The sequence below is a fragment of the Gopherus flavomarginatus genome, chromosome 8, assembly GCF_025201925.1.
Source record: "Gopherus flavomarginatus isolate rGopFla2 chromosome 8, rGopFla2.mat.asm, whole genome shotgun sequence".
Classification (NCBI taxonomy): domain Eukaryota; kingdom Metazoa; phylum Chordata; order Testudines; family Testudinidae; genus Gopherus; species Gopherus flavomarginatus.
The window spans coordinates 22,715,218-22,739,074 of record NC_066624.1 but is presented as its reverse complement, the minus strand read 5'-3'; the positions used below and the strand labels follow the sequence as shown (position 1 = coordinate 22,739,074).

Sequence of the window (23,857 nt, the reverse complement as noted above, 5' to 3'; positions counted from 1 at the left end):
ACAGTGCATCAACAAAACAAAAATCGCAATTACTATATCAGAGACAAGAATCTCAAGTCTTCTATTGTGACCTCTTATCATGTAGTTAAAAAAATCCTGCAACATCAGGTATGAAAGTATTTGCATTCATAATAGCAATGCAATATTTACATATAAATCTAGTATAATCCATTTAGAAAAATGCAAAGTATAAACACCTCTATGATGCACTAAAAAGGAAACACAGTCCAAAAGAAAGGGGATAGGATAAAGATCACATGCAAATAAAGTACTTGATGTAGAGCACACAAGATAAATGCAGATTTACTAAAGAGAAAAAGTAAACATGGTAAATAAAACAATACAGAGGTTACCCTTAGTTTAGACACTAAATACACTAATGGAGACCATATGATTGCTTAATTTGGATTTAACCCCTTCTTAGCAGGAACTGCAATCTGCTAGAGCAAAATGCATTAACATTTGAAGTCAGAACTCCAGATCTGATAGCAAACCACACACACATTTAGTAGTTACAGTTTTATTAAAAGCAACTGCTGGAAAACACTTAAAACATATTATATAAACTACAGTTCATCTTCACACTTTTTTTTTAAAGGACAATGTTATTTCATTAGCAAACACCTTCCTCCTAAGTTTCAATGCTCATCTAATAAATTCTTTATTTGGTTCTGTTTAAACATCATCTTTCACTCTCTCATTTCCTTCTTCCTTTCAGGTGGCATTTAATAATAAATACAAAAGTGAGAAATTACAATTAAGATAGTAGCGTAATAATGAATTTAAGGCCAGACCCAACACTCATTGAAGTCACTTGAGTCATTCCATTGACTTCAATGGGCACTGGATCCAGCCCATAAAGAACAGATAAAATGAGTAACAAATTTCTTGTAGTTACTATTTGCATATTTCATTAGCAGCATTGCTTTGTTGAGTGATGGCTCCATGCAGCTTTCATCTGTTGCATTGTTTTTAAGAGTTTTATGGAGGGCAAAGAGTATTTCTCAGGGTTTCTCAAATAGGGGTCGCCGCTTGTGCAGGGAAAGCCCCTGGTGGGCCGGGTCGGTGTGTCTACCTGCCCCGTCCACAGGTCCGGCCGATCGCGGCTCCCACTGGCTGTGGATCACTGCTCCGGGCCAATGGGAGTTGCTGGCCAATGGGAGTCCCTTGGCCTGCGCCACTTCCAGCAGCTCCCATTGGCCTGGAGCAGCGAATCGTGGCCAGTGGGAGCCATGATCGGCCAGACTTGAGGATGGGGCAGGTAAACACACCGGCGCGGCCCGCCAGGGGCTTTCCCTGCACAAGCGGCGACCCCTGTTTGAGAAGCCCTGCTCTATATCCACATTCAACTCGCTTTTGCATGATTGCCAAAACCCAGCTGCATGTGCTTAAATTCATATTATTCAGAACGTCAAGCTGTGCCCTGCCAAGTCTATGTGACAGTGTAATTGTACCACTGTAACAATTCCCTCCGATAGGCTGTTCCACTCCTTTGTAGTATCTTGTCTAAAATTTGATCGTAAACTCTTCAAGGCAGACACCAGGTCTTCCTCAGAGACAAACACCAAGATTCCAGAGCTACATCCTAGCACCTCGCACAGTAGTGCTCCAATTCTATCTGGTGCCTGAGGGCCTCCCCACAATACAAATATTAAAAAATAATACGCTATCGTACAAAATTACTCTTAAATATGTTGTGATGAATTTAATGTGATGTCTACAAGATGTAGCTCTGGCATCTTGGAAGGAAACAGAACATCCTTTCAGAAATGCAGCCTATCTTTATAAAGAGCAAGCGATCTATATTTAAGATTAAGTGAAGTTGAAATCAGTAAGCCTTCTTGAAAGCGAGTGAACTGTAACAGCCACAGTTCAGAATCAATTATAGCAAGGTAATTTATTCCTCCTTATGACTTGGTGTATCAATTCCACTAACGATAAAGCAAGACATGGTATTACCTAGTATCCCGCTTACATGAATAAGAATGAGCCATACTTTAAAAGCATTACAACAAAATTGCCTTTTTCTTAGGTAAGATCACAGAGTTCTGACTGGAAAAGATACTTGCAGCCATCAAGTCCTTTCTCCTACAAGCACAGCACATAGGCCATGTTACAAAGTTGGACTGATACACTGGAAAGGCATCGAGTTTTAATTACACTAATCAACTGTGCACATGTTCACATGTAATGAACTCTGAATGGATAAAGCAAAAAAGAAAACTATCACTGCAAAAATTCAGTACTTGAGTTGTATTTATTTCACAGAGACACATATATACAACATACTGTGAGGAATCACAGGGCTCAAACTCGAGCCCACAGGCAGCCCTCAGGCCATGACTGCCACCCAGCAACTCACCTGAGTGACTAGGGAAGAGTCCAGGGAAGGACTAGCTCACAGAGGGCCTCATCTCCAAATCTCCTGCTTGGAGGAAACATCCAGTCCCCCTACTGGCTAAGGAGTACTATATAAACCAGGAAGTAACAATAGGAAATTGTCTGCACAAGAAGAAATCTTTGGCTGGCTGTGATGTTGGATGCTTTCTGCTTACCTGTCTCCTGAGCCCTCCATTCCTATCTGCTCCTGTTTCCTGCTTCTCTGCATGCTCCTGGTTCCTGTCCCCCATTCCAAACCCCCATCTACTCCCAGTTCCTGCTGTCCTATACTACTCCAGGCCCCTGCTCCTCTGCCTTACCCCGACGCTGTCTCTGGCTCTGACCCCTGGCTCGGCACCTGACTCCAACTCTGACCTCTGGCTTGGTACCTCACTCTGTCTTTGGTTTTGACTCTCTGCTCTGACCATTAGGCTTGACCCACACATGCCCCGGTTATTGCACATACTTTTTTTAATGCATGTTACTAAGGAACTGAATTTTTTTTTACAGAATCCCAAGTCAATAACAGATATTATGTGCAGACTTAAAAATTAACACAGTTAAAAACAGAACAGTTGAAAATCAGCTTTTCCTTTGATTATCTACCAAGACTGACAGTATCATAAGCACCAGAAACAGCATAAGGAATTGCAGCTCTTTCAGTCACTTTTGGAATTAATTCTACCATCACCTGATGGAAGGAGAAACACAAAATCCTGAATGAAGTTTTTGAAATGTAAAAAGTTCTTCAGGTCACTTTTAAGCAACTTCTCCGTAAGTCTATGTATATATTCTTTACTTCTCAGACAGTCACAGAAATTATAGGAAGATAGGAAATACCAAGCCCGATCAGGTCCCCCTAATCTGGTGTTCTGTCTGCCAATCTCAAATGATTAACAGGAAGCTGTAAGTTTAAGGTTGATTTTGAGCCATCATTCTTAAGTCTTAAGACACTAGACCAAATTCTGGTCATGACCCTCAAAATTCCTGTAGGTGGTCAGCACCTCTCAGGCTCAAGCTCCCTAGAAGGGTTTTCTGTTCCAAAACTAGTTCCTCTTAAAATCAAGTGAGAGGTAACTTCACAGAACCTCTGAGGATCCGAGCAGTAGAGGACTTTCTCAGGCAGGGCTTAGGGACAGAAACACAGCCCATGCACTTCTGCACATTTATTCCCTGTCCTACTAATACCTGGTACATCATCTTTGCTAATATCTATTTACATACTATTCTGCGGGGGGGCAAGGGGGAGACTTCTTTTTTCTTTGTCTTTTTTATGGGCATGTAAAATATATATTTTCATTATCATGTTAAGGCTGGGCAAAAAGATTCTGTGCAAGGCTAGTAAATATGCACCACTTTGCAAGGCTGCCCTAAAAACTTTCACCTTCCTTTTAAAAGGAATATTCTAGGTGGGAGGTGGTGCATAGAATCATTGTCAAGCAATGACTAAAATCATAGCCTGGCAAGTTAGGAGTTAACATACAGCATGAATGTATATGGTTCATTTGAATTAAAATGGAATTAAATTTATTCTGAAACCGCACCTTACATATGCCACTCTGTCATAGCACGTTACCAAATTATATATTAAATTTTAATTAAGTAAAATATAGGCATTCAATCAACATCTCACCCCATTTTAAAACCAGCCTAACTTCATCAACTTAAATGGCATTACATCTGATTTGCATCAGCATATGTTAGTTCAGACTATGTAAACACATCAGCTGCCATGAACCCAGCAAAAGCTCATGCTCACCTTTGGATCTTTAGAATCCTCTAGCAGCAAGATCCAATGGTTGGAAGTTGAAGCTAGACAAATAAGGATGGAAACAGGACATAAACTTGTAACACTGAGGGTAATTAACCACTGGAACATTTACCAAGGGTTGTAGTGGATTCTCTGTCACTGGCAATTTTTAAATCAAGACAATGTTTTTCTAGATGATAGTCTCTAATTCAAAAAGGAATTATTTTAAGAATATTCAATGGCCTGCGCTATGCAGGAGGTCAGACTAGAGATGATCACAATGTTCCCTTCTGGTCCTGGAAACTATGAATCTAGAAATAAAGAGTCAAATTTTTTGTGAGAAAGAATGTTGGCAGGGGCTGTGAGATTGTCCTTTATTCCTTTAAATAAGCAATGGAATCTTCGACTCTCAAATGCACAACATATCATAAGTCACTGATTTAATGTCTCGGCAGACACAATCAATGTCAGACTTTTTTTTAAATGAACAGTTGGAGAATCTTGGGCTCAAATTTTACTGAAACAAGAGGCAGCTAATAAAAAGGAATGATTTAAGTTACTACACACTGTAAATTTGTAAAAACTGGTATTCCATACCATTGAACATTGTTATTAATCTCTAATCATTTCAGACTCCTGCATATATGTACAGTATTGGCCTGTCTTTCACATGCTAAGAAACGGCATACACAGAGTGTTTGGTTTTAATACAGTTTTTTTCTCTGTCTTTTCTCTCTTCTTTCCATTTTTGGGCTAGACATGCTTGAATGCTCACCCTCCATTTGCGGTGGCAGATGTAAATGTCACGGTGTATCTCTCTACAGACAATCCCTGACAGTGCTGATTACTGTTCCAGAAACATGCTTCACTGATGCTTGGTTTCCCAGGACCCTGCATGTTGGGTCATCCCCAACTCCTTATTTTCAGGGGCTCAGAGAAGGGCACCAAAATAGAACTGTATTTTACATACTTCATAAGATCATAAAACATTGAACATTAGGGAATTCAAGCACAACAAACTGAATCACCCAGCGCTCTCATTATAATGGCACTGAACACACACCATGTAGATAAGCAAGTTGCTGTGTTTATATTTTAAATCCTGCTTTGTGGTTTATAACTCATTGACCTACATGGTTTTTGCTTTCCACATGGAAGTGCACTTAGAAAAAACAGTTTGAATGTTACATAAGTGAAAATAAAATAAAAAGGAATGTATAGTTTTTCAGTGTTTGATGTATTTTGTACTTTTTATCATTCAAATCAGACTTTGATTTAATACTAGAAACTTGGCAACCATTTTGTTGTTATTTTGTTCAACCTATTTCTGGTATTTTAAAAAGAGAAATTGTAAAGTGGGTAAAGGAAAATTAACTGTGAAAAGCAGCACCAATGCTTGAATGATAAGTGCTGTTCAGAAGGATTTAACTCTGCGTATCAAGATCGATTTTCAAAATTGTCTAAATATGTAGACAGTTCAGATATGGATTAACAGGCTGCATGCCTAATAGGCAAAAAAGGAGTTCCAATATTTGTGTATACTGTATAATACAGAGTAGCTACAGGCTAACTGGTAAATCAGGTTACTATTATTAAATACACCTCTACCTCGATATAACGCTGTCCTCAGAAGGCAAAAAATCTTACTGTGTTCTAGGTGAAACCATGTTATATCGAACTTGCTTTGATCTGCTGGAGTGTGCATCTGCCCCGGAGCGCTGCTTTACCACGTTATATCCAAAGTCGTGTTATATCGGGTCGCGTTATATCGGGGTAGAGGTGTATAAGTATTTGATCATTTGGAGCCACATCTGGTAAGGCGTGAATGCCTCCTGCCTGGTTAAGTTAAGACTGATGTCAACAGGAATTGAGGGCACTCAGCACCTTGCAGGATCAAGGTTTTCCAGATGCGACACTACAAAGGTATTTGTCTTTGCTTTATTGGCTCTCCATGGACAGTAAAGCTTTAATAGCACTTTTCTTAAGGGTGAGGGTTTATAGATTCATAGATTCTAAGACCAAAAGGGACAACTGTGATCATCTAGTCTGAGCTCCAGTATAGCCATAGAACTTCCTCATTTCCCTTTACACCCCAGGGTTGTGCACTAGAAGTTTACCTCAGAGGTGGCTAGATTTCAGTGGCATGGTACATATTTGTGAAGTGCTTTGGGATCTCTTTGGAGGAAAGGTGCCATTTTACCTGACAACAGTAAAATTGCTGAGCAAACTCATAGGAGATAGATTAAAAGAGAGGACAAGCTCTGTGTTCTTAACTAGGTCAATTGTGTGTAGCTATTGTAGGGAACTCAAATGCATATATCCCCCATATTTCAGGGAACAAACCGGCTATGTCGGAAGGGGTAGGGTGAGTCTGGTCAAGAAGAAGATCCTTGAAATCATATTGCATAATCAAGAACATTATGAGAGGGATGCCTCTCCCTTCCTCTGAGTGTCAGCTGTAAGCCAATGCAGTACAAAAATCTTACAATTCAAACCGAAGTAGACAGAATTCTTGCCCTGTCCTTCCCAACACAGGGGACCAGTTTGCTGGGGGCTCATGCAGGAATTCCATCCCCTCTGCATATTGCAGAACTGTAATCCATGGTGCTGGAGGTTTCGGGGGAGAGGAGAGTGGGTCCAGGTATGCAGCCATTGGATTTTGTCTATGTGTGATCTATTGTCCAAACTCTCCCTTCTCCAGTGCAGTCTGCTGCCCTTCACAGCTTATGGGGGGGGAGGGTTATAACACCAAAAACAGCCTCTTGAATCCTCTTCTGCGACAAGCCTGTTTACTTGGGCTTGGCATCAGAACCAGAATATCAGCCAGAGGCAATGTACCTGACTAGTTCACTCTGGTGTAACACCTCATATGTTTCTCTGTATTCCACAACCCTTCATGTATTTGTCATATCTAAGTACAACAGAATGGGTCAGCCTTAACTATTCTGCATTGTCTTGCTTTTCTTGAGAGCACAGAGAGGACAGGAAGCAGGGAAGAGTAGTTACAGCAAAGGCAAAGTCCAAAGGTCTGGGATCTCTTTCTGGCACTACTTTAGGTTTGTTGTGTGACCTTGGAAAGTCATTCAGTCTCTTTGGGCCTTAGTTCCTCTCTCTGCATAATGGGTGATAATACCCACTTGCCACTCAGGGATATTGTGATGTTTAATTCATTAATGCATGTTATATGCTGAGAGGCCCTCAGATGAAAGAGGCTATCGACCAGCACAAGATGATCATGGTTTGCCTCTCAATCTTACAGCTTCTTAAAGCCTAGTTGGGTAGTGTGTTAAATATGTCAATAGTTACTGCCTTTGGGCATGTGGAAACCTGTGCATACCAAAATGAAAAACTGTATCTATTCAGCAGTCAGGAATATATGAGGCCAGGTTAAAAATAATCCTCAGATGCACAGAAATAGGTCTTTCTGCTCCCCTTTATGCATATACAAAAACACATATGCCCCACTGAAATAGAAGTTTACATGTACTCACTGCTTGTATCTATAAGAGCCTTTTTTACTTTAAAATTTCCCTGTGTTGCTACCACTGGTGCAGCTCTATCCACACCAGTGATGGCGGAAGTGCTAGTGTTGACATGTATTTTAACCACCATGTCATCAACCCTGCTCACAACAGTTCTAGACAACCCAGCGGCTAAAATGGATATATTAGAGCTCTCACTGCTGCTTCAACTGATGCAGTGGTACCATATGGGAGAAATTTTAAGAGAAAAGGCTTAGCATAGACAAGCCCACAGAGGTGAAATTAGACTTCTAAATTAAGCACTTGTCTAAACCTTTTTATTAAATTCTCTCAGTTGAACTTTCAGAAATACAGACATCTGCAATTTAGGAACTGTTGCTTTTGGTGGTAAATTTTATAGTTAATGTTAGTTATTTTATATAGGTATATGACATCTTTTTTGTATAATTAGCATACAGTCACTTCTGAAGTGCATGTACTCAATAAAACAGGCTAAGAAGGTAGGAAGGAAAGAATAATAAAGAGAGAAGCTTTCTTGTTTTCTTAAAGCAAATATCCCAGTTTTATCTGGAACCTGAAAGAAGGAAACTACAACTTAAAACATAAAAGGTTATTTCAGGATATTCCCATCGGCAGGTATGTGATTTATTAATATCTAACAATGTCACTGGTCAGATCTGGAAAAAATTTGCTGCACTACCTGAAGAGTAATATTTCAATGTGTATATTGATAGAATTTCACAAAGTTTACTGACGGGACATTAATTATACCGCAGTCTAGTATTAGATGAGCTCATCTTCAATTATGTATAAAAACAATTAAGAAGTAATCAAGATAGTCTCCAAGTAGATAAAACAATAAGAGGCTCTCGTGGCTACAGACTATAGCATTTATTAACTCCAAGAGGAATACACATTTGTAGACCACAGCATTTGAAACTCTTTCTCTCCCCTCGCCTCCCTTCATTTTTTTCCTTCACTGCACTGGTGATAAATATAATTATGGATGCAAAGGATTAAACCTGCCAATCCATAACCCTGAGGGGAAAAAAATCAGAGGTGAAAGATTTCCTTAATGCTATATCATTGTTTATCACTCCTTAAATGAGCACAATTTACTGGGCCCCGGAGTATAAAGATCTTTCTAAATGAGAAAATTATATGATTCTGACATATTTTAAAAAACAGTGGTCTTAGAGATTCCCCAGATAAATCCTCAGTGCCTCTCCCCTACTGACGATACATGATCCATAAAACTGTGTCTGTATTTGTGACTGTCTTTCACAAGGTAGATACACCCTGTCACACATCCTTCTTCTCAGGATAGGACCCGGCGGGAGCCCTCCCTCTTCATCCTCTCCTCCCACCTGGGAGAAGAAGTGTTCATTAGCATGAGCCCTGCCTAGATGATGCAGAACACTGAACTGATAGGGTTGGAGGGAGAGGTACCACCACATAAACTGGACATTTGTGTCCTATATGGTGTTGATCCACCCGAGGGGTGCATGGTCAGTAACGAGGTGAAAGGGGCTCCCTATCAGATAATACCTCAGGGCCTTGAATACCCACTTCACTGCCAAGGCCTTCTTCTCATTCATTGAATATTTAGTCTCCCAGGGGAACAATCTCTGGCTTAGGCAGAGCATGGGATGTTCCTCCCCATCCAGCTTCCGTGACTGTACTGCCCCAACTCTGACTTCTGAGGTGTCCGTCTGGAGGATGAAGGGTTTTGAAAAGTCCAGATGAAACAGGAATGGTTCCCACATACCAGTTGTGTGGCTGCAGCAGTCAACCTATCAACCATTGGAATGTGGCTGTGGCCCCATGCAGTCCAAACAGTATGCTGACAAATTGGTATAAGCTGAAATGATGTAGGGAAGGCCATCTTCTTTCACAATGTCGGGGTCAGAGGGCAAGTATATCCCTTGGTCAAGCCTAGGGTCGATAAAAAATTTGCACTTCACAGCCATTCCAGTAGCTCATCTATCTATGGCATCAGATAGACATTGAAACGTGAGATGGCATTGACCCTTCTGAAGTCTATGCAGAACTTCACAGTCCCATTAGGCTTTCACTCCAGGACTCTTCCATGACTCCCAGGGCAAGCATCACCTCAAGCTCCTTCCAGACCACTTCCCACATCTTTTGGGAAGCAGACGGTGATGATCTCAGACCTTCTGCCCTGCGCTGGTGGCTACATGGTGGCTGGTTACATCTGTCTGCCTGGGGTGGGTGACAACACGGTGACGAAGGCCTGGGCCAGCTGTTGTAATTGTAGCTGATGCTCTGGTCAAGGTCTTTCCCAATAAAGCAGCCCCAGCTTGGGCTTGGGAGGGTAAAGGGTGATCAGCAGGCCTTCTCAGGCCTTCCACACTTTCAGGAACTTAACATGATATATCCCTCCGTCATCTCAGTAGCCAGATCTCTTAATCCACTGGTCCCACCCTCTGAACTACTTCAAACAGTCTCTGCCACTTGGCAAGTAACTTGGTTCTGACAATGGCAATAAGAGTAGGACCCTGTTCCTGGACTCAAAGGTTGATCCCCCGATTCTACTTAACTTCTTGGGTTCATTGTGCCTGAAGTAAGTTCTCCTGTGTGAACCCTGGAGACATTCCCAAATCTATAAGATACAGGGGACAGACCCCATGACCCTGGACTTCTCCCAGGTCTCTCAGAGCAGATCCAGGATCCCCCTGGGTTGTCTCCTATAAAGGAGGTCAAATGAGGAGAATCTCGTAGAGGCTTGGGGGACCTCATGCACCGCAAATAATAGCACCGGCAGCAGCTTGTCCCACTGCCGCGGGTCGTCGTCCACAAACTTCTTGAGCATGGCCTTCAAGTTCCGTTGAACCTCTCTACCAGGCCATTGGTTTGTGGGTGGCACACCGTTTTGAGGGCTCAGATGTTTGATAGGTGGCACAATTCTGCCATCATTTTAGACAACATGTTTGTTTCCCGCTCTGTTAGTATCTCCCAGGGTACCCAAATCCTGGCAAAGATCTTGAGGAGCTCAGTGGCTATGGTGGGGGCTGCGGTCATACGTAGTGGGACAGCCTCGGGGTACCGGGTTGCGTAGTCCGCAACAACAAGTATGTAACAGAACTCTGACCTGTTCTTCTCCAAGGATCCCACCAAGTCCATGCCGATTCTCTCAAGGGCATTGTGACTGGGTGTGGGATCAGGGGTGCCCGCAGTATCCTCCTCAGGCCGACCTGTTGACATAATGGGCACAAGGCACAAAAGTCGTGCACCTCTTGTGCATGCTGGGTCAGAATTGAAGTGCCATTGTGACACGGGGCCAGAAAGGGTTAAGCAATTTGCATGCTAATTGACCTAGATTCAACCTTTAGAGACATATTGATAGATGATGTTTGTGGTTTTGTGTGTTTACATATATATTATTAGAATGTAATCAAACAGTTCCTGTCTATTGCTGTATTCTCTTAATTCAGAGATCACAAGAAGATATTAACATTTAAATGAACTGTAAATATAGTGATATTACTGTCTTAATTTCTCTTTGAAATATATAGCAAATCACCTGCAAATGGCGGAGATAGGCAATTGCCTTATGTTAATCCATGTAGCTAATTATCAGTGATGCTTAGGAAATAGAGGGTTACTTCAAAAGCCTATTGTTCACCCAAAGACTGCATGGGTCAAGAGGATGCCCAGAAAATGTATAAAGGGCTTTTGGGACCTGATCCTTTCATCTCAGATCTGCTTAAGCTTCATTCACGGGAAGTTTGAGTTGTAAGACTGAGGTCTCCAGTCCCATCTGGACCACTCTGGTATTGAATATTTGGACATTGAACTATAACCTGATAAACTAATTCTAAAAAGGACCTTTAGCAATTCTAAAGCTCACCATATCTACTATGAAAATAACCTAAGTACTGTATTAACTTCTGTATGTATAAAGATCTTTTAACCAATACTCACTCTCTCTTTTCTTTTTTTTTAATACATTTTAGTTTAGTTAATAAAAATTGGCTGTAAGTGTATATTTGGGTAAGATCTGAAATATTTATTAACCTGGGACGTAATGTGTCCAATCCTTTGAGATTGGTAAAACTTTTTATATGATGAACAAGGTTTTCAATAATCCTCATTGTATTAGATTTGGCTGTCTGGGTGGAAGCCCAAGGTTGGGTTGCTTTAAGGAAACTATGTTTTGGCTTCTATGCCACCAGTAAGCTACTGTAGAAGCTCTTTTGTTGCTGGTTTGGTAAATCCACATATTAGAATAACCACCAGTTTGGGGGATTGTCTGTCCCATTCTTTACAGTTGGCCTAACTGAGCAATCTCAATGTGGCTTCCTTGGAACCCTAGTCACAGCCACCCTTTGCAAGGTTTTTTTCTCACCCTGCATGCCCACCCCAGGGCACTGAATGGGCCGGCCGTAGCAGGACTTGTCGGAATCTCCAGAGGACCAGCAATTATCAGAGGTCCTCTTGTGCTGGGGGATCCTTGGTCAGCCAGTAAAGGTGGTTGTTATGGACCTCAAAATGTGTCCCCTGAGGTAGTCGTTGGTGTATGCCCCCCTCCTCTTCGGGGTCTGTGACTTGTTTCAAGGCCTTAGGGTGAGTTCTTCTCTCTGCTCCCTTAGGAAGTTCCCATCAACTTCCAGGCATTCCTGTCCAGCTTCATCCAATGTCTTGGTTTTGGTAGGGCATTATACTGGTGTTTGTGGCCAGTTTGGGGGACCTTCATCTGGGTCCTCAGGTCCCTCAGGGCCCAGAAGTCCCCTCCTTGCTGGCCCAAGGCTCCCTTCCTCTAGATTTGGTTTTCCCACTCACGCAGGACTTCTCTGAACCATGTCAGTCATGTCCCAGAATCACTGGGCACACCAGTGCTGGGGCTAAGCCGACCCAGCATACTTCACCGAGGCACCTACCTCAAGGCACACCCTGGCGGTCAGGCACGGTCGTACATCCCCGTGGATGCACTGCAGGTGGACAGGAGCCCCCAGCGGGTCTGGGGACTTCGCCAGGTTAGCCCAGACCAGTATCTGACTGCACCTTGAATCAATGACAGCCATCATCGGGGTGCTATTCACCCATGCCTGGCAATGGCTGCAGTCCATAAAACAGCAATCACACTGGAAGTGCCCCTCTTGACCACACTCATAGCATCGGCTTTTGGGTATTCCCATGCACGGGTCAGGTCTCAGTACCCCAAGTCCACCTGATGGGACTCTTTCTCACAGAAGGGTGGATGTGTGGTTCAGCTCCCGCCATGAGTTGGTTGGCAGCAGCCCAGGGTTGTTCTGGGGCCTCTCCATTTTGGGCCTATGCTTCCCTCTATTGGCGGTCCGGCCCCTGTCCCCTGTGGTTCCCTGGTTTAGGGTTCTGCTGTTTGGGGCCCTTCAATGGTCAAATAGTCCTCCACCAAGGATACAACCTCTGCAAGGTTTGCCAGGTGGTGACATTGCACCCACTCTTTTCTCCCGGTGGGGAGGATCTGAGTGAATTGCTCCAAGGCTACCACCTCCGTCACTTGGGCCCTGGTCAACTTCTCTGGGTTAGCCATCTCCAGCAATAGTCCTGACGGCACTGAAACATCGCCTGAGGTCAGGCTCCGAGAGAGGGTAGCATTCCTGGCAGAACAGCTGTTGGTAGGTGTTCGAGCTAATGGTGGTGTGGCCCAGGATGATTGCCTTCATTTTTGGGTTATCCAGTATCTCATGAAAATCCAAGTTATGGAAGGCAGACTCTGCTAGGCCAGTCAACTATGGAGCCACCAGGGCGTCCCAGTGCTCCGCAGCCATCGGGTGGCAGTGCAGACCCGCTCAAAAGAGACAAGGAATGCTTCTGGATCATCACTGGGCCCATCTGGCTGAGTTGCACCGGTATCCAGCCAAGAAGTCCCCTGCATCTGGTCCCGCCAGGGCAAGTCTAGGTGGCCTGGTCAGTTGCAGCAGCGTCACCATCTGTTGAACCACGCACTCCTTCCGCGCCTGGTGTTGGGCGGTCAGCTCCCGGACCAACTGCTGTTGCTGCTCCTGATGCTGGACCATCTAGATCTGTTGCAGGGTGGCTATCTGCTGGGCCTGCTGTTGTTGTCGGTGCGCCACTTGCTGCTGCTGGCTCTCCAGCATCCACTTCAGGAGCTTCTCTGTCTCTATATCAGCCACGAGGGTTTCATCATCTGTTCCTTCTTATCTGAACCTTTTACCAGGTCCCTATCATTGCCTGCACTCTACACCAAGTGTCGTAGGGTAGATACACCCCATCACACTGTCCTATATGGCATTCCTGAGCTCTTTAATAGAACAGTCAGAGCTACAGACTCGGAGTCAGGAATTCTGACTCACAGCTGTGTGACTACTGGCCACATGCTTAAGTCTGATTTTAAAAAATTTGGGCTTGTGGCCCCTTCCCCTCCCTGCTTGTTTTATATTTGGGGGGAGGAGGTTCTTTATGGTGAAGAGGGATTAAAAGGGGTTGGGGACCCAGATACCATAGGACTTCACTTGGCTGAGATCTGATTGCTGGATCAAGGACTTAGGGATGACCCAAAGAATTTTGAGTTCGTTCACTCAAGAAAATCCACTTTTATTTCAATTGTTGTTGGCAAAGTCCCTGTTTCATAATTTTTTGAATTAAATAATAGTGGCTCTGACCAGCGTTCCCTCTAATTTTTCCCACCCATGTGCAGAATGAATTTTATTATGTGCAGCAATATGGAGGTGATGTGTGACATATCATCTCCATATCAGTGCACATAACAAAATTCATGTGGTGGGGGTGGGGACGAGGGGTTCAGAGTGTGGGACGGGGCTCAGGGCTGGGGCAGAGGTTTGGGGTGCAGGGGTGTGAGGGCTCCAACTGGGGGTGCGGGCTCTGGGGTGGGGCTGGAGATAAGGGGCTCGGGGCTGGGGCAGAGGGTTGGGTATAGGGGGTGAGGGCTCCGACTTGGGGCCGGGGATGAGGGCTCCGGCTTGGGATGCAGGACAGTGCTCTGGGACTATAGTGGGGAGAGAGCACTCCTCCCAACCCTCTCTCCCAGCAGCAGCAGCACCTAGGCTGAAGAAGAGAGGCACCTCTACCCGGCATGGCAGCTCTGGGTTTGAGGCTGCAAGATAGGTGCCCTTCCCCTGGTCCCCGCAGGTCTGGTCAGGGCTAGGTTCAGGGAGGGGCGCCCTGGCAGCTTCAGGTCTGGGCCGGGGCTGGCTTTGGGGAGGGGTACCCCGCGAGAGGTCATGGCTAGGTCCAGGCCGGGCCGCTGCGGCTGGGTCTGGGCCGGGTTGCTGCATCTGGGTCCAGACCGCGCTGCCCAGACTGGATCCAGGCCAAGCCATCCGGGTTCACACCACGCTGCAGAAGGTCCGGGCTTTGGCATAATTGGGGCCAAGGGCTGCTCCGGCTGTGGCAGGTTGGGGGCCAGGCTAGATTGGGGCCAGGGGAGGGGCGCCCCTCCCCTGGCAGGTCCCCAGGCGAGTTCCCTGAGCGCCTGCATGGTGCTTAACAGGGAACTTAGGTTCTGACCTCCTTAGAAAAATTTGAGAGGGACTTAAACGCCTTCCCCTGAAGACAGCACTCTTGTAGGCATGCCAAGCACATGCGAATAGCATTCCTCTCTCTCTATTTACATAATACTACATTGTCTTGGTTAAAGCTGTTATGTTGTCACAGATTAGGAGCAGCTAATCTTATAGCCAACAGAACCACTGTGGGGGTGGGGATAAATGTACATTTTATTAAACAAAATGTAATTGAAACAAATTAAAAAAATACAAAAAAAAAACAAAAACAAGAAATTCCAACCAGCTCTGTAGCTGGTTAAAAAAATGCATCAGAATTTTGAAGTTTTTTTATTTTAATCAAAATTGAAATTTTTTGGCAAATCTAAATTTTAAAAAAACTTCACATAACTCTAGTGACTAATGTGCCTGTGGGGTCTCCGATCTCACTATTTCACAGATAACAAATTTATACAAGATGCAGAAGGCAAAGAGGTGTCTCTAAAACAAACTTAGAGGAGGAATGAAAGAAAAAGTGTTTTTTTCATTTATTGGACAGATCTGAAAATATACACACTAAAATACGAAAAATTCAGATTTGAAAAACAATGATTTTAATACAGATTTTGAACTCACCTGTGTGTGTTTTGATGATAGATTTGCCTTGCTTAATGTTATCTTCTTTATTTTTGAGACAGCTGATCCATTTTCCAGTTAACTCTTTTTCTATCATTTCAGAGTCTGACAACAAAGACTGATCACCTATAAAAATAAGTATCAGAGGGGTAGCCATGTTAGTCTGGATCTCTAAAAAAGCGACAAAGAGTCTTGTGGAACCTTATAGACTAACAGAAGTATTGGAGCATAAGCTTCGGTGGGTGAATAGTCACTTCGTCAGATGCATGCAGCGGAAATTTCCAGAGGCAGGTATAAATATGCAGGCAAGAAGATTGAAGCGTTCTCCTACGATAAATGGATACAAGTCGGATATTAGGAATAGCAATATACAAAAACCTATAGGAGAACACTTCAATCTCCCTGGACAAACAATAGCAGATTTAAAGGTAGCCATCCTGCAGCAAAAAAACTTCAGGAACAGACTTCAAGGAGAAACTGCTAAGCTTCAGTTCACTTGCAAATTTGACACCATCAGCTCAGGATTAAACAAAGACTGCGAACGGCTAGCCAACTACACAACCAGTTTCTCCTCTCTTGGTGTTCTCACCTAAACTGCTAGAAGAGGGCCTCATCCTCCCTGATTGAACTAACCTCATTATCTCTAGACTGATTCTTGCCTGCATATTTATACCTATCTCTGGAAATTTCCACTACGTGCATCTGACAAAGTGGATACTCATCCACGAAAGCTTATGCTCCAATACACCTGTTAGTCAACAAGGTGCCACAGGACTGTTTGTCACTATAAAAATAAGTTAGCTTAGAGAATGCATTGCTGAAAGAAGAGAAGTGAGACAAAGTAAAACCAAATGGAGAAGTCAAAGAATTCTCTGCCTGGATGTTACTGAGTTTCGCTCTGTGAAATGGAACACTACCTAAATGTAAGGAAGGAAACTCAAAGCCACAGGAACAAATGAAGGAAATCTGTGGATTTTCACCTTCAAAAATTACCCAATTTCTATTACAGAGTATTAAGAACCTCGTAGATTGTTCTTCTCTAAATACACCAGAAAAATCTGGTACAGGATACACAAAGCGAAACTTTCAGAGACTGAAACTTAGGGCCAAACCTGCAGACTGCTGAGCAGCTTCTGCAACTTACTGAGTCCCCTTAAATGCCACTGTTTTCAATGGCACTTGATGGTGACTTCAATGGAGTTATACTATTTGAGAATCTGACTCAGCAGGTCCTCCCCCCGCTACATGGAAAGCTCTGCTAACTAACTCTGCTCTAAAGTCTTGTCTGCATTACAGTAGCTCCTCGCTTAACGTTGTAGTTACGTTCCTGAAAAATGCGACTTTAAGTGAAATGATGTTAAGCGAATTCAATTTCCCCATAAGAATTAATGTAAATGGGGGGGCTAGGTTCCAGGGAAATTTTTTTCACCAGACAAAAAACTATATTATATATATATTATCATACAGCACAGCCAGACAGCAGCAGGAGAATGATAGCTGGGAGATATGTAACACCAGGTTGATGAAAGCCTTATTTCCTATAGAGGGAAGAGAGGCTGCCATAGATTAATTAGAGCACCTGAAACCAACTAAGCCCAAAAAAATATACTGGCACTAGAAAAGGTTCAGAGAAGGGCAACTAAAATAATTAGGGGTCTGGAACGGGTCCCATATGAGGAGAGATTAAAGTGGCTAGCCTTTTCAGCTTGGAAAAGAAGAGACTTAGGGGTGATATGATAGAGGTGTATAAAATTATGAGTGATATGGATTAAGTAAATAAGGAAAAGTTAATTACTTATTCCCATAATACAAAAACTAGGGGCCACCAAATGAAATTAACAGGCAGCAGTTTTAAAATAAATAAAAGGAAGTTCTTCTTCACACAGCGCACAGTCAACTTGTGGAACTCCTTGCCTGAGGAGGTTGTGAAGGCTAGGACTATAACAGTATTTAAAAGAAAACTGGATAAATTCATGGAGGTTAAGTCCATTAATGGCTATTAGCCAGGATGGGTAAGGAATGGTGTCCCTAGCCTCTGTTTGTCAGAGGGTGGGGATGGATGGCAGGAGAGAGATCACTTGATCATTACCTCTTACATTCACTCCCTCTGGGGCACCTGGCATTGGCCACTGTTGGTAGACAGGATACTGGGCTAGATGGACCATTGGTCTGACCCAGTATGTCCGTTCTTATGTAATTAGAGCATCTGAAGCCAGTCATCTGATAAAAAAACCCTGCTTCAATCAGACAGCTGGATTTGTTGAAGCAGAGTGGTTTGGTGTTGGAGCAGAGAGCGGTTTGGAGGAAAGCAGTTTGGAGAAGTGCTGTGGTGGGCCAGAAGACCAAGACCGTAGGTAAAGGGAAACCGGCTGGTGCAGAGCAGAGAGGCTCTACAGACACAAGGGGTTGGGAGAAACTTGGCCCAAGCGGAGAGAGGGCAGGAAGCCCCACAAGTTGAAGGGCCAGAGAGGGGAAGGAATCGCTAGTTCAAGTGGTTCACCGCTATCCCTAGGGCCCCTGGGCTGGGACCCGGAGTAGAGGGTGGGACCAGGTCCCTCCTTCTCCACTCCTCTTTTCTGGGACACTAGTAGGACAGCTGATACCCCAGTTCAGGGACGAGAAATGGTGCCCTGAACCCCCACAAGAGGAGGAAGCACGGGACCCATTATCAGAGTGCCGGCAATTTGTCACAATATATATATATACACACACAGTATAAGTTTTAAACAAACAATTTAAGACTGTACACAGCAATGATGACTGTGAAGCTTGGTTGAGGTGGTGAAGTTAGAGGGTGAAAGAAGGTAGGATATTTCCCAACGAATGCCTTACTGTTAAATGATAAACTAGCATTCGGCTGAGCCCTCAAGGGTTATACATTGTTGTTAATGTAGCCTCACACTCTACAAGGCAGCATGAATGGAGGGAGGGGAGACAGCATGGCAGACAGAGACAGATACACACACCCTGATGTGGGAGAGAGAGAGAGAGATGCGCATTGCCCCTTTAAGTACGCTGACACCACTCTAAGTAAACTGACTTTAAAAAGATTAGGAATTTGAGACAGCAGCTTCAGTCAGCAAGCTCCCTCCGTCCTGAGCCCCGCTGAGTCCGTCACCACCCCCCTGGAGATAAGGTACTTGAGATGGGGTACAGGAGTGGGGGGGGGACACCCTGACATTAGCCCCCCTCTTCCCTCCTCCCCTGCACAGCAAGCAGGAGGCTCCCGGGAGCAGCTCCAAGGAAGAGGGCAGCAGCAGCACATGGCAGTGGGGGCAGGGACAGCTGAACTGCCAGCAATTGGTAGCCTGCTGGGCGGCTGCTGCACAGGGAACTTAGGGGAGTGGGAAGCAGATGGGGGGGCTGCAGTTCCACCCTGGTTCCAAGCCCCCACCAGCTAACTCCAATGGGCTGCTCTTCCTGCAAGCAGTGGACAAAGCAGGCGGCTGCCAAACAACGTTATAAGGGAGCATTGCACAACTTTAAACAAGCACGTTCCCTAACTGATCAGCAACGTAACAACGAAACAGTGGTAACTGGGATGACTTCAAGTAGAGGAGTTACTGTACAGACTTACATTGGAAAATCCACACCCCTACGCAATACAGTTATACCAACTTAATCCCTGGTGAGGACAGTCCTATGTCAGAGGGAGAGCTTCTCCCATCAACACAGCTATCGCCTCTTGGGGAGGTGGATTAACTGTGCTGATGGGAGAGCTCTCTCCCATCAGTGCAAAGTGTTTTCATTAAAGCGCTACAATGGCACAGCTGTGCCAATGCAGCATTTTAAGCGTAGACCTGCCCTGAAACAGGTATACAGCACAGCTGAAAACTGTCAAATCTTGCAGATTTTTTCCCCTCTTTAACAAGTACTCTTTACAAGAAAAGGCTGTCTCACTTTTTATATGTATTCCTTATACTAGTCAATTTCTTCCATATTTTACTTTTGTGTGATGGATGATTAGTCCTCTAGATATGCTGTTCTGGCTGTATAACGAGCACTTTAAAAAAAATACCTTCTGCAGAAAAAGGAATAGTTTATTAAAATGTATGCACTATGAAAACAGAGATCCAGAACCAAGTCACTAAATTTAACATATCAGAAAATTCACTTAAATTCCATCATATCTGGTCCCAAGGCTGGTTGAAAAAGGAGGAGGAATGGCTGGCAGCTGGCTGTAAAACTGCCAAATAAATCAATTAAATGAGTCCTTAATATGCCCCATATGAACTAGGGTGTTTGCCAGATGGAGGGACTAGAAGAGCTGACCCCAAACAGACGGAACTAAGGCTAGAAGAAGACACTTATATAACGTGGCATGAACAAGTCACTAAGGCAAACATTATCTCATTACACAGATCTTTGGCACATTGATCTATATGGCTAAATTCTGCCCTTAGGTGCACACAATTTCCATTTAAGACATGTGAATCCAAGGGCAGAAATTGGCCTATAGTAAGCTTTCATGCCTAAATAAATTTTATGCTGGATCCTGTAGCAGTGCCAGTTACTTTTGTAGAGAAAAAGGTCAAATGTATTGTTGAGTCAGGGAGGGAAGGAAAGACACTAAGGATATGTCTATACTGCAATAAAAAATCCGCAGTCAACCCCACCCCCCGAAGTCTCAGAGCCCGAATCAACTGACTCAATTTTACAGGGCTAAAAATTGTAGTGTAGTGGGTTGGAGCCTGGGCTCTGAGACTCACTCTCTCTAGGGGTTTCAAAGCCCAGGTGCTAACCTCAGCCCCACTTTGAACGTCTACACTGCAATTTTTAGCCTTGCAGCCTGAGTCCCCTAAGCCTGAGTCAGCTAACCCAAGCCAGCCACGGCTATGTCCTGGGTATTTTATTGCAGTATATACGTACCTTAAGGAGCATTAGGATAAAAGGCATATGTTAGCTACTGTTTTAAGCTAACACGTTTTAAAATTCTAGTTCAGATGGGGTTAACTATATTTTAACATTTGTTAGCCGGCCAAGGTGAACTCAAAGTGGAAGGCTTGGTTATGACACAAACAACTACCGCAAGTTAAAACACAACTTACTCTGTCTATATTAGTTTTTAAAACATGTTAGTTAAACCACTTTAGCTAACACGTTTTAAAAATAAATTATTTATCTTAGAGTGGACAAGCCCTTACACCAAGAGAATGTGGCAGGCTTAAAAACAGTAGTCACCACTGTATCTCCCAGATGAAACAAAAGGGTAGAAAAGGAGACTGCAGGAGGATGGGGAACACTACCAAAATTTCAAAGAAGTAAGACACCTATTATGTCAGTTGTTTTATCCCCCTCCTTCTGCTTCTTTTACCCTTACCTGCTGTAGGTTTGTTAATGTTACATATATATTTTTAGAATGATAAGGTGGGTGACGTAATATATTTTATTGGAGTAACTTCTCATGGTGGAAGAGAGAAGCTTTTGAGCTACACAGAGCTCTTCTCCAGGTCAGAAGAAGAGTTCTGTATAGCTCCAAAGCTTCTCTCTTCCACCAACAGAAATTGGTCCAATAAAATATATTATCTCAACCATCCTGTCTCTCTCATATTCTAGGACCAACATGGTTACAACAACAGTACATTTTCAGGTCCTTCTCCAGTCTACTTTTAAATGTCCCTAGTGATGGAGCTTCCACAATTCCCTTGGGAAACTATTTCACAATCTAGCTATTTTTCTGACATGGAAATTCAGTCAAGGTATCTTTAAGACCTGTTTATCACACTAATAAAACTCCAGCACAGGAAGACTGAATAAAGGCTTCCATACCTAAACACTCAATTTGGTACATTATACCTCCTCATATACTCTCCATTAAGTCTTGATTCAGCAAAATTACAGATCTGGCTGAGGAAGCCAATGTTTTGAGGCTTCTGCTGCTGTGCACAGCAAGAAAATTGGATGTAATTTTTATTTTTTATTTTGTTTTCACTTATCTGTGCCCTTCTGTGTAATTTTAAAATTGGGTGGAGGACTGACTCAAATGCACAGAAACCTTGCGTACCTTCATCATCCTGGCTTACTGACTCCCATACGCTTTCAGATATATCTGACACAGCAGCAGGCCACTCCAACTCCTCTGTGGAACAATAGGATTCAAACCGTTCACTCTCATATCGCCTGCAGGCTTCCTCCTCCTCCTCCTCACTGAAGGATTCAAATGTATCCTCAAAACAGTCTGAAAGAGTAGTGCTACAACTCTGGCCTGATTCCATCTACTCCTCTTCAAAGCACTGAGTATTCAATCCAGCTGGTCACCAAAGTAGAATACTAAAAATAATAATAAAAAGAAAAACCCATAACAGATTTGGTAACACATGGCTCTTAGAAAGATTCAACTGGACTACTGCTCTGTAAATCAGCAGTGCAATTTACTTAGTCAAGTTGAAAATAGCTGTTACAAACTCGTGTGTGTGTGCACGTGTGCATGTGTGTGTGCGCGCGCACGGTATAGTTCAACCTCAGAATGTAAGTCTGAAATAGTTATTTCATGAATTTGCAATATATAAGTGATTTTATTTTAACATCATTGCAGATGTACATACCCTATAACCTACTACTGCAGATAAGTGCAGCTCATTACTTCGGCCATAACTGCACTAAATGTGGCTTATCACTGTAGTTGCTCACAAAAGATTAAACTATATACTTGAAGTCTACTGATACCAAAACTACCATAAGACAATATCATTTAACTTCTAAAAATGTGCAAAACCAGACCATTTGTCAAATTAGCTAAATTTCTATTTTTTTATACTTTTCACAGATTTACGAATAGACTTAGGCCAAGTTATGAATTCCTTACTTAGGCAAAATTCCCACAAAAGTCAATGGACATTTTGCCTGAGTAAAAACAGACAACCACATTTTACCAACCTTATTCATAAGAGAGCTATTCCTGGAGTAATGTACTACTCTATGTAAACAAGGTTGTAGCCTAAGTAAGGAATTCAGGCTATCACCATTTATGATGACTGCCTTCTATAGCAGAGTTTTTGATAGCTCAGCTTTCATAACAAGACTTTAAAAAGAAACCATGCAACTGTGGTATTAAGAACTAATGTTAAGATTTTACACTAAATTGTGGGTAATATTTTTTCATATGAATATGAAAAAAATAACCAAGAAATTGAAATTATGTTACTGTGGATTTTTATCCCTCTGACTGGCCACTCAGAAATACAAAACGTCCTTGGACTACTCAGCTTTATGTTTTGAAAATCAGAAAGAAAACAAAAGTCATCATCTGCTTGATATACTTAAATTAATGGGGATTTATTCCAAATCTGAAAAAAGAAAATGAACAAACAAAAAAACCAACCCAAAAACCCAAACTGTGGGAAGAAAACAATACTCACATACATAACTGGTCATTAATACGTTTTAAAGCATCAAATGTGCTTACTTTATCCTCGTTCATTAGGATTATGTCTTAACCATCATTTCCTCCATTCTAATTATGGAAACGCTCTGCTCAGTTATAGCACAGCAAACAGGGAATTAGAAGCAGCCTGATTAGAGTTTTTTGTATGCCTACACATGTCTTCACATGCTAAAGTACTTACAGGTACTCTTCCTTCCCTAGTCTTTAATTTAGGTTGTTTAATAAAATATTAATCCCACATTTCTTGAGTAATAAAAACTGCCATCCATTTTAGATCCAATCTGCATTTCTTGTTCATTCATGTAAAACAGATCAGTTCCAAACTTCAAATGCCCAAGTCAAATAAAAAAAAGGTCAATCTCATTTAAATACAGCTCAACCTCCTATTGAAAAAAAGATTATAATTTAACAAAACAATTGTTCCTTGGAGAGAAAGTCATTATTTTTCTTTATCTGAGGCTAAAGATTCTGAGGACAGGTACTCCCATGTTAAAAATGATTTATTCTGTGAACAAAGTCTTTATAATGATGGCAACATTTAAAAACAGATTCACAAAAAATAACTCCTGTAAAGGAAGAATGCTGGAATGAATGACTAAGGCCCTAATCCTGCAAATATGCAGGTGCTTAAATGTTTAAGCAAGAGTAGTCCCACGGAGTACTCAAAATATATACCGGAGCAAGATGTTCATGAATAAGGAAATAGTGGGTAGGTCACTATCCTAGTGGAAGAGGATAAAATAAGCAAGATCACGTT

At 42.9% G+C, this 23,857-nt stretch overlaps 1 protein-coding gene across 5 annotated transcripts in view; it reads right to left on the bottom strand.

The window, feature by feature from the left end:
* The window catches only part of C8H8orf48 (chromosome 8 C8orf48 homolog), a 38,584-nt gene that overhangs the window by 5,762 nt on the left and 8,965 nt on the right, over positions 1 to 23,857 (bottom strand). For 4 of the 5 annotated variants that reach the window (XM_050964699.1, XM_050964698.1, XM_050964700.1 and 1 more), the window contains 2 exons: positions 21,721 to 21,986; positions 15,717 to 15,842 (listed from right to left, as the gene is read on the bottom strand). In XM_050964699.1, the coding sequence (XP_050820656.1) occupies positions 15,717 to 15,842; positions 21,721 to 21,931 (337 nt within the window). In that variant the 5' untranslated portion in view covers positions 21,932 to 21,986. The remainder of the gene's footprint in view (positions 1 to 15,716; positions 15,843 to 21,720; positions 21,987 to 23,857) is intronic. The other variant, XM_050964701.1, reaches the window with a different exon arrangement.